The sequence below is a fragment of the Moschus berezovskii genome, chromosome 22 (assembly GCF_049115385.1).
Source record: "Moschus berezovskii isolate FMDL1 chromosome 22, NW_MosBer_1.0, whole genome shotgun sequence".
In the NCBI taxonomy this organism is placed as follows: domain Eukaryota; kingdom Metazoa; phylum Chordata; class Mammalia; order Artiodactyla; family Moschidae; genus Moschus; species Moschus berezovskii.
The window spans coordinates 47183617-47199652 of NC_142481.1; the positions used below are offsets into that span (position 1 = coordinate 47183617).

Genomic DNA, 16036 nt, shown 5'->3' on the forward strand with positions numbered 1-16036 from the left:
AGTTGATTTACAATGTTGTACTGGTTTCATGGATACAGCAAAGTGATTTATATATATATATATACACACACATATATATATACACACATTCTTTTTCAAATTATTTTCCTGTATAGTTTATTGTAGAATATTGAGTAGAGTTCCCTCTATAATAAGTCCTTGTTGATTATCTATTTTAAATAGAGTAGTGTGTATCTGTTGATTCCAAACTCCTAATTTATCCCTCCTTCTACCTTTCTCCTTTGGTGACTATACATTTGTTTTCCAAGTCTGTGAGTCTGTTTCTGTTTTGTAAATAAAATTCATTTGTATCTTTTTTTTTTAGATTCTGGATTTACTTCACTTAGTATGATAATCTCTAGGTCCGCCCATATTGCTTCATGTGGCATTATTTCTTTTATTCCTCTGAAAATAGCTTTCTGTTGTGTTTTTGTGAAATGCTACATACTCATTGCAAAGGTTCAGACAAGGCAAAAAGATACAGAGAATAAAGACTGCTCAGCATTTACTCGGATAAGGCAATGGCAAGCCACTCCAGTACTCTTGCCTAGAAAATCCCATGGATGGGGGAGCCTGGTAGGCTGCAGTCAATGGGGTCGCTACAAGTCAGACATGACTGAGCGACTTCACTTTCACTTTTCACTTTCACACAGTGGAGAAGGAAATGGCAACCCACTCCAGTGTTCTTGCCAGGAGAATCCCAGGGACGGGGGAGCCTGGTGGGCTTCTGTCTATGGGGTCACACAGAGTCGGACACGACTGAAGTGACTTAGCAGCAGCAGCAGCAGCAGCATTTACTACGGACAGATAAAATTAATTGTCCAAAACGTCCTCAAGTGTCTTTCTAGATCTCTTTCTGAGCATGTCCCGGTGGAGAAATGCAAATGTAATTTGATCAGTGAGATCATATTTCCCACCCACCTTTTTTTGGTGCTAGGATTCTTGCAGTTCAATTCTTATTTCTTGCAGACAGTGAGATACAGGTGTGGAGAAAAGTGACCTGCCAGTACATTTTGAAATATATGACCAAACAGCATTTTGAACAGAGTCGTGCCTGGACAGACATTTTTACTTTTAATATTTAGAAATGAAAGTTGATGAGAAAAACCACACATCAGTATTATGTTTCAACAGCTCTTACCTCTTAAGAGGAGGCTAATGGAGGTTATGTCACTAGTTAATGTAAATTAAAATGGAAAAGAACTCATAGTATAGGAAGGATACAAACTTGAAAGAACGGCCCAGTAGTCTGAGATTTGGAAAACCCTGATTTGGAATTTTCACCAGCAAAAACTAGCCTCTTCTAATTGATGGTGGTTCTTCACACTTATAGGTTTATTAAAAGTTCATAAATCAGACCAGTTGGCAAGCCAATAAAACGGGTATGTGTTCCTACTGGACTAAACGACTAAATTCCTCCCCGCTTCCTTTCCTTTTTTTTTTTCTGTACAGAAATTTTTCCTCCAAGAGAACCCTATCATATACGTTAAGGCATTGGAAGACCCCAGCAAACCAGTGGTTTTAGAGGAGGCCACATTGTCATGGAGAAAGACTTGCCCTGGGATCGTCAATGGAGCCTTGGAGCTGGAAAAGAACAGATATACCCCTGAGGAGACGACCAGAGCTCAGCCACCTCTGGGTGGCCTTGGGCCAGAGGATCATGGGAACACCCGGGACCCAGAGTTGCACAAGATAAACCTGGTGGTGTCAAAGGTAGCCTCATCAATCCATGCAGGCGGGCTGGTGGCCAGACTTCTAGGGCCAAAGGCTGGGAGATTGGCCTCATGCACCACCATTTCCTTGGCTAAAAACTGCCCTCTCCAAGATCTCCCTTTAAAATAGAAAATTTCCATAGAAAGGCAAAGAGAAAGAAAATTTCCATGGAGGGCAAATAGGAAGTCTTTCATACTTAAGCGTAAATCAGTTGATCATCTAAACTGTTTTGTAATAGTATGACCTAGAATAGCGAGCTGAATGTTCGCTGGTCTTTGGAGGGACCAAGGATAAAGGGAGAAGACTAAACTAACATTTATTAATTCCTAGTGTGTGCCAAGCACTGTCTTTCAATTTGGTTATTCTGTAAACTGACATCATTTGGCTTCTTCTCTGATTAATATTTGCAACAGTGGGCTCCTCTGCTCTGTCCAAATCTCTTCTCTATTATCTATTTCTATCTGTTAAAGTAAAATAGATATTAATATCTAATAATCTATAGATATAGAATATAGACATTGATCTATATCTAATGATAGATATATCTAAAATAGATACAAATATCTAATAGTAATCAATATTGACATCTATTAATAAATATGTAATATTAGTGATATATCTATATTTTCCCCCTTGGTGGTCACCTGCAGTCCCACGGCTCTAGGTTCCATCTCTATGGTATAATTATCTCTAGCCTTGAAGTTTCCTCTGAGTTCCAGACTTAACTCTCTTTTTATTACCTCCTGTTCAATGCCTAATAGATATTTCGAGCAAATAAGACCAAAAAAGAACTTGGTTTTCACCCTCTCTGATCCATTCCCCAGGTCTTCTCCATCTCTGGAGGTGGCATCACCACCTTTCCAGTGGTTAAGGCCCTAGAAGTCAAGCTTGATTCCTTTCCTTTCCAGTCCACCCATCCAGTCTCCCATCAGCGAGGCCTGGCAGTTCTCCATCAGCATTTCTCCTGGACCAGATTCATCTCACCCCAGCCTCCTCCACTGCCTGAGCCCCAACCACCAGCATGCCATGCCCAGCTCCTCGAAGAGCCTCCTTAGTAGCCTCTCCGCTTCCACTTTTGCCCTCTTACAGTCCATCCCACATGGCGGACAGAGGGAGCCTTCTGAAGCAAACCAGTTCAAGTCACTTTTCTGGTGAAGTCCTTCAGTGACTTTCCACTGCACTTAGGATAGAGTCCAGGTTTCCCTGAGCACCTGCCCACGTCTCCAACCTTGTCTGTCATTCGTTCCCTCCACACCAGCCCTCTCACTACATTTTGCCGGTCGCCTTGTTCCCGTCTCAGGACCTTTGCCCCTCACGTTCCCATGGTGTGAAACCTTCAGGTCTCTTCTGTCTCACTGCTTCTTGTCATTCAGGTATGAGCTGCAATGACACATGCTCTTACAAAGCCTTCCCTGGCCAGTCCATCTAACACCGCTTTAACCTCCAACTGTCTGTCATGGTAGCCAATTTATTTAACTTATACCACTTACCACCATCTGTTTTCTTTGTTTTGTTATTTATTTCATGGTTTTTCTCTTCCCACTAGTTGTAAACTTAATGAGAGTGCTTTTCTTCATTGCTTGGTACACAGAAGAAACGCACATGACTATTCAGAATGAATAAATGAAGGAATATGTGCCAAACTGGCTTCGTTATCCCCATTTTACAGATGAGGGAACCGAGGCACAGAGAGTCTAAGTGACTTGCCCAGAATCATAGAGTAGAATAGATGTAGATCTGGAATAGGACCATCTATGGAATGGTCTGGAATAGGACCATCTATGCATAATTTCTTTCTGCAACCCTCATGCAATTTCCTTCCTCTGAGGTTGCCCCATCCCACCTGTATAGACTGGCCTCTCAGCTCCTCTTGAGCTTTGTCTGAGGGACCTTGGGGTGCATGTAGCTGTTTTCTGTTTGTCATTTTGCATAAAAGACAATAGACTGTCCTGGGCAAGTCACCTGTCCCAACGCCCGTCTGTCCTTGGCTTTGCAGGGTACCATGCTAGGGGTCTGTGGCAACACGGGAAGTGGCAAGAGCAGCCTGCTGTCAGCCATTCTGGGGCAGGTGAGTGTCTTGCGGCCCATGCATGCACCCCCGCCCCCCCAAGGGCCAGGAACTCCCAGGTCCCAGTTCCCCCAGCAAGTCACACCACCACTTCTTTCCCACAAAGGTGTCTCTGCCAATAGAATTTTTATAAATTCAAAACAGTTGAGCATGTGCCGTGGGGGAGGTGAGTTATGAATGTGCTTCCATTTCACCTTCCAACTGGGAGAACCACTCCTTAGGACACCTGGAGATCCATCCTCATCTGTTCTCTGTGCTTTCCCTGCCCTTTGCTGTAATCAAGCAGCTACCAAGGTGATAATACAGGGCATCTCGATGCTTAATATGATAACACAGAGACAAACTCATGAAGACAAACTCAGAGTGGGACATGTGTCCCTAAGGAGATGGCATCAGGCCCTTGAAATCTGAACCATCTAATTGCATTGCCTTGGGACATTCTTGAGGTCCGCTTCATCTGCAGCTATGCAGGCAGGTGACTCAGCCCACTCTTTCTCCAGTTTCCAACAAGACCAACCCCTTCCCCCCAAAAAATTGAGGTCATGTTGCACACCTCCTAGGGAACTAAAAAAAACCCAGCCATAACACCTGGTGTGCGTCTATGGCCCCCTTCCCACGGGGGATCTCTCCAGCCCTTCCACACTCAGCCTCAGCCTCACTGCGTCCTAGGGCTTCTCTCCTACCCCCTCCCAACTTTGTCCATTGTCCCCCTTCCCACATGGTTGGGAGAACTATCTGGTATCCCTCCTTCCTTAGCTCCTCCTCCTGAAAGCACATGGACAAACTCATCACCTCCTAGGAAAGCGGTCACCTTGTCAATAGCAATTCTGTCTTAATACATCATTTTGATGGCTCATTTTTTTTTTGTGCACCACAGGTGGTGCAACTTCTTTCCCCAACTTCTCACAACTAGGGAGAAGAAAACTTCCACTTTTTTTTTTTTTAAATCCATTCATTCATTTATACATTTAGCTGTGTTGTGTCTTCGTTGTGGCATGAGGCGTCTTCGTTGCATTATGTGGAATTTTTCATTGTGGCTCATGGATTCTCTAGTTATGGTGTGAGGGCTTAGTTGCTCCCACACATGTATAATCTTGGTTCCCTGACCAGGGATCGAACCCACGTCCCTTGCATTGCAAGGCGGATTCTTAACCACTGGGCCACCAGGGAAGTCCCCACTTTTTTTTTTTAATAAAAATATTTTGAATAGTACTTGAATGCCAGGCCCCGTGTTCAGAGCTTCCCATTTTTTCCCTTTGCCTCCAACCCAAAAACAACTCCACGAGGAAGGCACAGACATTGAGGTCAGTTTACAGATTAAATGAGGCTGAGAGAGGTGACTTGCCCACAACTGCCAGCAGGTGAGGGATGCAGCCAGGGAGGACACCATCCAGCTGATGTCAGAGCTTTGCTTCTCATCACAGCTACATTTCCCAGCAGCTTCCATTCAGGGCCACTTTTCTACGTGGCTGGGGGCTTGTCGCTTTGAATGAACCAGTCACTTAGATTCCTATAAAGGAAAACAAAAAGATGTCATTTAAAGGTTTCAGTTCAGTTCAGTTCAGTCGTTCAGTCGTGTCCACTCTTTGCGACCCCATGAATCACAGCACGCCAGGCCTCCCTGTCCATCACCAACTCCTGGAGTTCACCCAAACTCATGTCCACAGAGTTGGTGACGCCATCCAGCCATCTCATCCTCTCTCATGTCCCCTTCTCCTCCTGCCCCCAATCCCTCCCAGCATCAGGGTCTTTTCCAGTGAGTCAACTCTTCACATGAGGTGGCCAAAGTATTGGAGTTTCAGCTTCAGCATCAGTCCTTCCAATGAACACTCAGGACTGATTCTTATTAAAGCCTGTCTTCAGTTCAGAAGTAGGAAGCACAGGATAAGAAGAGAAAGAAGTATAAGATCATGAGGTCCTCTGCTGGGGTCATGGGTATGAGGGTTTTGGCCTTGATTCTTTTTAAATGTGGGCTTTTAAATTTACCCTGCAGAAAAGCAGGAAGAACGCCACAGCAAAGAGCTGTGTACCCACCTCTGAGATTCAGGAGTTGATAGTATTTGTACATTTGCCACATCTATGTAGAAATATACTTTGTAGAACCATTATTTATTTATTTTTTGGTAGATCTATTTTAAATTACAAAGATTATGACACTTCCCCCACTAATGCTTCACCATGATGTCCGAAAAGTAAAGGCATTTCCTCATCTAACTGTGAAGACATTATCACACCCACAAATCAGTAATAATTCTGTGATACTCAGGGATGGACAGAGGTGGCCTGGAGCTTTCCATCTCACAGCAAAGAGCAGGGAGGCACTGCTTGCTAGGGATTGGGGCTGGGGAAATAAGATAAAAAAAGTTCGGGTGACTTCAATGCGAACCTTGGCTTCAGTCCCCATAGGAACTGATCTGGCTTTCCCCAACTGCTGTCCGCATTCTCAGGGCCTTCACCAGTGGGTCTGGCAGGATCCTGTTAAGATTTCATTTGTGCAGGAGAGCCCCCAGGCTCCTGGAGCACAGTGGAGCCCTGGGCACTGTGGCTGCTGAGCTGGGGGTGGGGGGGCGTGCGTGGGGGGATCTGTTCTCTGGCTGCCACGGTCCTGAGGCTGGACTCACTGTGCCACAGATGCACTTGCTGGAGGGTTCAGTGGGGGTGCACGGAAGCCTGGCTTATGTCCCCCAGCAGGCCTGGATCATCAAGGGGAGTGTCCGGGAGAACATCCTCATGGGAAGCCAATACGACAAGGCCTGGTGAGCTTCTGGGAGGTGCAGGGTGGGACGTGGGGGTCTGGGGCTGGTTTGGAGAGGGGCCTCTAGCTACTAATAATGACTTGCCGTGTGCTCACTTACATGCATCACTGTATTTCCTTCTCATTGGGAAGGAAAGATTCTCATCATATCCATTTTCTAGCAAATCGGCTGAGGCCCTCAAGAGACTGAATAATTTGCCCAGAGTCGTTGAGCTGCTAGGATATGGTAGAGTCAGAATCTGAACCCAGCTGCTTTCAGAAACTTCACGCTAAATCGCTTCAGACGTGTCCTACTCTGTACAACCCTATGGACTGTAGCTCCTCTGTCCATGGGATTCTCCAGGCAAGAATATTGGAGAGGATTGCCACGCCCTCCTTTAGGGGGTCTTCTCAACCCAGGGATCAAATTCTTGTCCACACCTCCTGCAATGGCAAGCAGGTCCTTTACCACTAGTGCCACCAAACTTAACTATTATGCTCCTTCAGCTCAAAATAACCCCCCCCTTCTGAAAGTGTTACTTTGAAACTTCCTTTGTGTTAATTAATTCCTAACCTAAGAAGGTAAAGTCAAAAGCTAAAACAAGTGGGTGATGTGCAACAGTAGTGGAAGGAGCTTAGATTCCCAGCTGGGTGGGCCTCCCACCTTGGCCCACACCCTTCTTGCCCTTTGCAGCCTCTCCCACCAGAGTCCTGGGTGGACCTGCTTGAAACATGCGCTTGGAAATCATGAGCAAAATCTGGTCAGTGGAGAAGCAAGGAAAATTGCTCTGATTGCTGCAGCTGTGCTTCCAACTCTGGTGGACTTTGGCCTGGCCCCTTTGACTCTTTGCCTGATTTTGCAATCTGCCTGTTGTAACCTTGCTGAAAGGCACAGATATGTGGGTGTATAAACCAGCTATCTCCAGTCGGTTGTTCTGTGAGTTCTTCAACATCAGGTCCAATGTGCCCAGCCCCCACCCTGCCTGCTTTTCCTCCCAGATTCCCAATTAGGCTTAATGGCATCACTGAACTATGCACCCGAGGGATCCTGACCCTGCCTTCTCTGGGAACCACCTCCTCCTTCCACATCTAATTGGTCAGCAACCCTGGAAGACTCAACCTCCTAAATACCTCTGGTGTAATATTTCCCTTCTCCACCTCCACTGCCAGTTCTGATCTGCGACCTTCTGCTTGAACGGCGCCCACTGCCCCGCTCTTGGCTCCCTGCCTCCAGCCTTCTCCTGCTCCGTTCAGCTTTGTGCTCTGCTTCCAGGGCAGCCATCCTAAAAGCCCAGCCTCATCCTGTCACTGCTCAGCTTTCAGACTGACGTGACTCATAGAGCAGTTTGTCGAAAATAAAAACACACTATCTTTTGACTCTGAAAATTCACCGCTATAATGAATATAGCGTCACCCATGAATGCCAAGATCCATGTACAAGAATGTTCTCATTGAATTATTCACGATAGCCAAAAGCTAGCAACAATCCAAATGTCCAGCATTAGCGCACTGGTTAAACAGTGCATGGTGCTTCCCTATACTGGAATACGGTAGTGCCATTAAAACAATATAAACCTACATCTGCTGCACATACCATCCATCACTAGATTATTTCTGAATTCATATAGAGGAAACTCTATTAGTTTGAGAGGAAAGCAGCTGAGGGTCAGCGATGCGAGGGAAACTCACTTTTCACCTTTTCGCTCTGTTCAAACATTTACCAAGTGCGTGCGTTAGATTAAAAAAAACGAAGGAAGGAAATGAAAAAAGCCTCCTGTGATTTACCATTAAATGCAGGATCAGGACCAAATTTTTCAGCATAAAATGCAAGACCTTCCCTTCCAAACTTGAGAAGGCTGGAGGGCCTGCGGCCCGCCACCTGTCCCTTTAGCTCCCTTTCCTTCGCAGGTATCTCCAGGTGCTCCACTGCTGCTCCCTGAACCACGACCTGGAAATTCTGCCCTTCGGAGACATGACGGAGGTGAGCGGGAGGCGAGCGTACCCCACTTCTGTTGTGATGGTGCCTTTGTCAGGGTGTTCTGGGGTCCCCAGCCTGCCTCCCTGGGTAGGTAGACAAGGGACCCAGCTCTTCCTTCCCAAAGCAACTGGAGCTGGCCCTGCAGTCTCAGAGCCTTCACTCCCAAGGGAGGGAACTTGGGCTCACCTGACCTTGGGAGCTGACAAACGGGCTACCTTGCCCCACCAGAATGGGAGTTGATCTCAGACTTCTTCTGAATCAAAAGCAGAGCCCCTGTGAGGATGAGAAGCACCCCCTCCCCTGCCCGTCATCCACCTTTGCCCCTCCCACTTCCCTGCCCCTCTCTAGAGCACTCTCTTTGACAGTGGGGATGGCAGCTGTAGCCCCACTGTGGCAATGCCAGTTCTCACTGCTAGGTGTTCCTGATAATTCTCCATCTTTCATGTCAGTAGCCACCTTTACTCTACATGAGACCTTTGTAAGATAAAATCAAGATAAAATCAAGGTTGCCTTGATTTTATTATCTAATAATAGCTCAGTTGGCTGAGCACTCACTACATTCAAGGTAATGTTCTAGCAACTCCAATGTATTAGGTGAGCCTCAGATAACCTATGATGTCAGTTCTTTTATTATCCTTCCTTTAATGATCAGCAGTGTACCCTGGAGGGCAGAGAGCTTGGATGTTTTGTTCAGGGTCTCCCCTTCAGTAGGAAGAACCAGCTCTGGTCTGTAAAATGCGTCAGTAATAGTTCTGACCTCATCAGGATGATTAGAGGTTTAGGTGAATAGTGCTTTGAATAGTGCTTGCAGTAGGGTAAGTGTCATTAGAGCAACACATTTGGCATTTAAGTCTGCTGAGTGAATAAGGAAACTGAGCTTCGCCCAGGCCAAGCCCTTTATCTACGGTCACAGGTCACATGTAAACTGGAGGCAGAGCAGTGACAAGCGGTCACCCCACTGCTCTTTAAACTCTGCTTCTCCTCTACAACGTCACCAGAGTTCAGGGTTGAGCAGGGGTAGAACTTAGACCCTGGTTGTCACGTCCTCAGGACCTGACATAGGGATGGGCCAACCAGCAGCTGCCTGAAGTGCTAGTCTGCTGGGGAACTCCAGACCCACCGCCCAGTGATTCTGGTTAGCACCCTCGACTCCTGACATAACAAACCCACCCACCATCTCAGCTATAATACAGTCTTGGTTTTGGGCAATACCCCTAACCCAGGCCAGTGATCCCACCAGTTGACAGTTACAGTCAATAGACATTTAAAACCATTGTAAGATGTAAGAAGGTGCTGTTTCTTGGGAATAAGTGGTTTATTTTTATGAGCTAAACTGTTAAAAGTTTTAATATGCTTCCTGACAAGCCAACCAATTTAGAAAAAATTATATCTTACTATGTGGAGAAGGCAATGGCAAGCCACTCCAGTACTCTTGCCTAGAAAATCGCATGGACAAAGGAGCCTGGTGGGCTGCAGTCCATGGGGTCGCTACTGGTTGGACACGACTGAGTGACTTCACTTTCACTTTTCACTTTCCCACATTGGAGAAGGAAATGGCAACCCATTCCAGTGTTCTTGCCTGCAGAATCCCAGGGATGGCAGAGCCTGGTCGGCTGCCGTCTATGGGGTCGCACAGAGTCGGACATGACTGAAGCGACTTAGCAGCAGCAGTAGCATATCTTACTATGAATTACAAATTTCAGTTAACTGAGCATCAGTTTTATCATCCCTTACTAGGCATATTGTGAAAAAAATTTTATTTTCTTTTTAATTAATTATGAATTTTGTTTGGCTGTGTTGGGTCTTCATTGCTGCACCCAGGCTTTCTCTAGTTGCAGCGGGCAGGGGCTACTCTCTAGTTGCAGTGCTTGGGCTTCTCATGTGGTGGCTCCTTTTGTCGCTGAACATAGGCTCTAAGGGCTCCCAGACTTCAATAGTTGCCTGCGGGCTCTAGACCATAGGCTCAGTAGTTGCAGCAATGGGTTTAGTTGCCTGGTGGCACGTGGAAGCTTTCCGGACCGGGGATCGGACTCATGTCCCCTGTATCGGCAGGTGGACTGTTAACCACTGGGAAGTCAAGATTGTGAAAAATATTTTAAGTGCCAGGGGTGTCAAATCATTAGGTGTCCAGGAGGGTGAACTGAGCGGGGGGTTAGTCTGTCCATCTGCCCACCTGGCTGGTGCGAGCACACTTGGCTGGGTCATCCTCCAGACTCGGTGCCTTTGGCTGCCTATCCACAGATTGGGGAGCGGGGCATCAACCTCTCAGGGGGGCAGAAGCAGAGGATCAGCCTGGCCCGGGCCATCTACTCTGACCGTGAGCTCTACCTGCTGGACGACCCACTCTCGGCCGTGGACGCCCATGTGGGGAAGCATATCTTTGAGGAGTGCTTTAAGAAGGTGCTCAGGAGGAAGACCGTCGTCCTGGTGACCCACCAGCTGCAGGTGACCCCCCTTCCAGGGCTCTGGCCATGACTGACAGATAATGTAGCTCCTCAAGCCCCTGCCATCTCAGCCTGATCAATAATAGCCTCGCAGCAGATACCCCTTCATATCTCAGACAGACCCCACAGTCAGAGAGGATTGCAAAGAACTGGATATCCTCTGCTTTCCACGTGGAGAAGATAAGTTGACAAAAATTGAAACTAAATTTTTTAAAATTGTTTTTTATTGAAGGATAATTGCTTTATAGAATTTTTTTAATTGTGTTTTTTGAAACTAAATTTTAAGGTCTCCTTTATCTTCAAAATTGTATGGGCGGGCCCCTGCTTTTGAAGTTACAAAAAACTCCCCCAGAGAAGAATTCGCCAAGTCTCACATTCTTCCGTCAAGTGGACTGGCTGTGCTGGGTGCTGCCTCTTATGGGTCATTTTCCCTAGATATGTTCATACCAGACCCTGTTATTATTTATCCTTCTCCTATTTTGGTTTTAGTATTTTTGGTATAAAATATATAAGACATAAAAATAGGTTAGAAAATAACCTAATGAAAGCCCATGTAACTGCCACCCAGATGACACATCACAGTCCAATATTGATGGTCCTCAGATCACAGCCCCTTCCCTCCTTCCTGCCCTTCACTCGCTGGTCACTGTTCCCATGTGGACTTCACACTTTTACAACATATGTATGAATCCAGACAGAGCAAGTGTCCTTTTGCATATTTAAAGACAATCGATGTTTTACTTTCTGTGTCCTTAGGTAATTTGCTTTTCTACTCAACATTATATTTTTTAAGATCTTCCATGTGGATACATGGAATTTTATTTCTTTCTTGCTAGTATCGGATTCGGAGAAGTCAATGGCACCCCACTCCAGTACTGTTGCCTGGAAAATCCCATGGACGGAGGAGCCTGGTGGGCTGCAGTCCATGGGGTCACGACTGAGCGACTTCACTTTCACTTTTCACTTTCATGCACTGGAGAAGGAAATGGCAACCCACTCCAGTGTTGTTGCCTGGAGAATCCCAGGGACGGGGAGCCTGGTGGGCTGCCATCTGTGGGGTCGCACAGAGTCGGACACAACTGACGCGATTTAGCAGCAGCAGCAGCAGCAGTAGCAGCAGTATCAGATTCAGTTCAGTTCTATTGCTCAGTCGTGTCTGACTCTTTGCGACCCCATCTGAATATTCCAGAATTTGTTTCTCCAGGATGGATATTTAGGTTGTTTCCCATTTTTCATGTTTACAAAAAAATGCTTCATTATATTGATACATTCTTCTACATGTGTTTTTATGCATGTGTTTGAGAGGCTTTTTTAAGGGAAGTGTTTTAGGAGCAGAATTATTGGTTCATAATTCTTCAAAAATCTTTAATTTTACTAGATATTGTCAAATTGTTTTTCAAAGTAGCTGTACCAATTTATGCAGGCCTCCCCCCCAACGCCAGTTTTGTAAGAGTCCCTTTCCCCCTAGTCATTACCAACATTTGGGATTGTTTTTGCCAAACTGGTGATATAAAATATTTTCTCAGGGTTTAAGTTTTTCCTTTTGAATAGTGAAGTTGAGCATCTTTTAGTATGCTACTGAAGATCTTATTTCTTCTAACTCTTTAGTATTTAGAGTTTTGTGACCAGATCATTTTATTTGAAGATGGGAAAATCTGTGAAAAAGGAATTCACAGTGAGCTCATACAGAAAAGGGGACGATATGCCCAGCTCATCCAGAATATGCACGGGAAAGCCACGCAGGTGATTTCCCCCTACCCAACCCTTGCTTCTGACCTGACTGGGTGGACCATTCCCTGCATCCATGGCTGTGCTTTCTCCCCAGGGTGTGTTGCAGAGAGTAACAAAGACAGAAGAGGAGCTACAGCTGGAAGGTCAGGCCCAGACCACTTGCCAGGAAGAACTTCTCAATGAAAATGCTGGTAACAGTGCTGAATGAAATAGTGCTTTCACCTGGGAGCAGGGTGAAACCCTCCGCCTGCCTGTCTGCATCTTCCACAGGCTCTGGCATTTCCTCCTGAATGTGGGACCAGGCCTTATCACTTGCTGAATGGGGTGCCAGACATTACTCATATAGGGTACAGATCCAAGTATTGGAGGGCGGTGGGGTAAGGACTGTGCTGGTCAGGAGGCCTGAAGCAACCAGGAAGTGAGTATTGTTGGGGGAACAGCTGAGGGTGTGCAGAGGCAGAATGAGGGTTGACCTCGAGTGACTCTGATTTAAACTTCACAAGGTTTCTGGGCCATTAATTCATTATACATTTTTTGAGAACAATGCCATTGAAAGTCAGAAAAAAATTAAGCCCAGTTCTGGGCATTCAAAAGGTGAAGCTGAACATCTTTTAGTATGCTTATTGAAGATCTTGCTCTTTTTTGAGACAAGGTAGCAGAAGAGAAAGACTCATTTTTAAAGTAAGGCAGATTCTGGATTAGAATCCCAGGTCTACTGCTCTCAAAGCTGTTTGGCTTTGGCCAAATAGGTTAAACTCTCTGAACCCTCACTGGCAAAAGTGGAGATATTTGTTCTTGTATTACAACACCATAGTGGAGATTAGAAGAGGTCCTGAGTGTTCGGACAGTGCCTAGCACATCTGTCACAAATAGAGTTTTCAGCTGCAAAGGTGAGAAGCCAATTTGGGCAGAAAAATAATGTGTTGGCAGAAAAGGGTGTAGGTCACACAGTGAAAAAAAAAAGTTGGAGTACCAGACCTCAGTAACTTTGGAGTCTAGAATAGCAGGAACAGGTACAGAATCCTTTTGAAGAAAACCTGCTTCAGATGTTTTCCATCCTAGTCTAATTTCCCTTGAGATTAAAATTCCATAGAAAGAGCTGTCTTCTCCTGGGGAAATCGTGGTGGTGCTGTTAGAAGGGAGAGTGGCAGGCAGAAACAGGGATTCCCCCGGAGCACTGTCTCCTGTTCCTGCTGTTGCGGTGGTTGTCACTGACAACAATGACGACATCTACTGGTATTTCCAGGTACTGATCTCTCTGCCCTGCTGTAGGCCAAATGTCTGCTTGGGCTGGGGTCACACCTGTTTTGAGGAGCTGTTTCAGAAGCGTATTGCTACAAAGCGTCTTAGTGATTACCTGTAGGCCTGCCTACATCTGTACAACTGCATCTGTAGTTGTCAGATGAGAAAACAGAGAGATTAAGTGATTTGCTTCTGGAAGCTGTACAATATCATGATGACAATTCTGGTCCCGGGTCACTGCTTTCTTCCTTCTCTCCCGCGCTCTCTCTCAACCCATTCAGCCCTTGGGAACCTCAGGCTCTCCAGGGTCTATTGAACGGCTGGCGATGGACCCCCTTTTCAGAGTCCAGGCAGACCTGCAAACTCTGCTGGTTAGAGTTAGACTTGGGTGGGGGTACTGGTGGCAACCAGAACAGAAGGCTTCTCAAGGACTCTTCTTGACCAGGAAGGAGATATAGGAGATTGGGAGGCACACTGTTTCCTTTTTCTTTTCCCTGATCCAGTGCTGGAAAATCAGCTCACACAGAAGGAGAAGATGGAAGAAGGGTCCTTGAAGTGGAGAGTCTACCACCACTACATCCAGGCAGGCGGAGGTATGGGCTGTTAGCTGCCCCAGGCCAGGCCTACTCACTGAAGCTGCGTCAGACTGGAATGTGCAAGGTCATGGGGGGGGGGTAGAGGGATACAAAGGGCCGTGCCATTCATGAGTTTAACTTGCATAATTCCAGCCATACTCAACTATAATGACTCTACCACTGTAGTCAGTGCCAGAAATTATGTTTCCATGTGTATTTGTGTTAATATACCTGGCATTTAAAAATCAAATATGTCAAGGCATATAGACATGTATATTATTTTCATGAAGGGAAAAGTTTTTACTTTTTTTGCCTAGAAATAGGCATGGCCTGCATGCCATGAAGGACCACATGGGGAAGCACCAAGGTTGCTCAGGAGGCTGAGGAGTGGTAAGAGAATGCAGGGCCCAGAGCCTTTATTGGGGTTTCTGTGGGAAGAAGTGGGTGAGGCAGGGCACACTGAGTGAGCGTAGGACTGGACAGCTTGAACAGTTCTGGAGGGCTCATTGCTATAGTGGTGGTCCTAGTTGTCTGATACCTGGTCTTAGGGTGATTTTGGGGAGGGCGAATATTGGCTTGGTGGCTAAGAGTTTGATAAAAGAGGTTATTGGGAGGGTGGGTGGTGGATTGGTTCGTTTGTATATCAAAGGGGTGCTTGCAAGGAGTTACTTGCTGTCTCTAGGAATTAGCTAGCTTTGGGATGAGCAATCTGTCAGGATTAAGGCTGCAAATAACACAGTATTAGGAATATAGAAAGTAAGAAATATAAGCAAATATCATTAATATTTTTACTGAAATAAAGAATGCCACAGTACTGTTTATCTCAGTGTTTTTCATACTGCAGGTCCTAGCCCACTAGTGGGTTGTGAAATCAACTGAGTTGGTTGTAAGTAGCAATGAGAGTAGAAATGTAATGAGAGTAGAAATGTGACTAGAGTAGAAAATATCTGCAGAAGTGATGTTGGTGAAGCTTTCATTTTATTATGTATTAGACTGTATATCTGAAGGTGGATGGCAATAAAAAGTTTCAAAGCTTCTGCTTTATTTAATGGTGTGTGTTATCAAATTCACACATATGTAACTGTACAATGTTGTAAACATGAAACCAAGTATACGCTACTGTGGTTTTGAATAACTTAATTTTTGAGAGTAATTTTGACTCCATGCCAACTGTTTATTCTTCGTTGATTTTGGAACCTAACCCTGCACAAGGGGCCTCTTCTCTCTACCTGTCTAGGGAGAAAGAGGTAGGCTGTGCATAGGAGATTACCATCCTCACCCCTTCCACTGTGAGCATCCTTACGGGATATAACACAGGGCCCGACCAAGCAGGGGAGCAGCAAATGCTTGTGAAATGCAATGAATGAACCAAAAAACCAATTGATCTGTATTTAGGAAGTACCTATAATGAAACTGGGCTTCCCTTGTGGCTCAGCTGGTAAAGATTCCGCCTGCAATGCAGGAGACCCGGGTTTGATCCCTGGGTTGGGAAGATCCCCTGGAGAAGGGAAAGGCTACCCACTCCAGTATTCTGGCCTGGAGAATTCCATG

At 45.8% G+C, this 16036-nt stretch overlaps 1 protein-coding gene across 4 annotated transcripts in view; it reads left to right on the forward strand.

The window, feature by feature from the left end:
• The window catches only part of ABCC11 (ATP binding cassette subfamily C member 11), an 83790-nt gene that overhangs the window by 38413 nt on the left and 29341 nt on the right, over positions 1-16036 (forward strand). For all 4 annotated transcript variants that reach the window (XM_055412824.2, XM_055412826.2, XM_055412825.2 and 1 more), the window contains 8 exons: positions 1453-1713; positions 3710-3781; positions 6413-6537; positions 8424-8496; positions 10735-10938; positions 12546-12680; positions 12763-12859; positions 14414-14503. In XM_055412824.2, the coding sequence (XP_055268799.2) occupies positions 1453-1713; positions 3710-3781; positions 6413-6537; positions 8424-8496; positions 10735-10938; positions 12546-12680; positions 12763-12859; positions 14414-14503 (1057 nt within the window). The remainder of the gene's footprint in view (positions 1-1452; positions 1714-3709; positions 3782-6412; positions 6538-8423; positions 8497-10734; positions 10939-12545; positions 12681-12762; positions 12860-14413; positions 14504-16036) is intronic.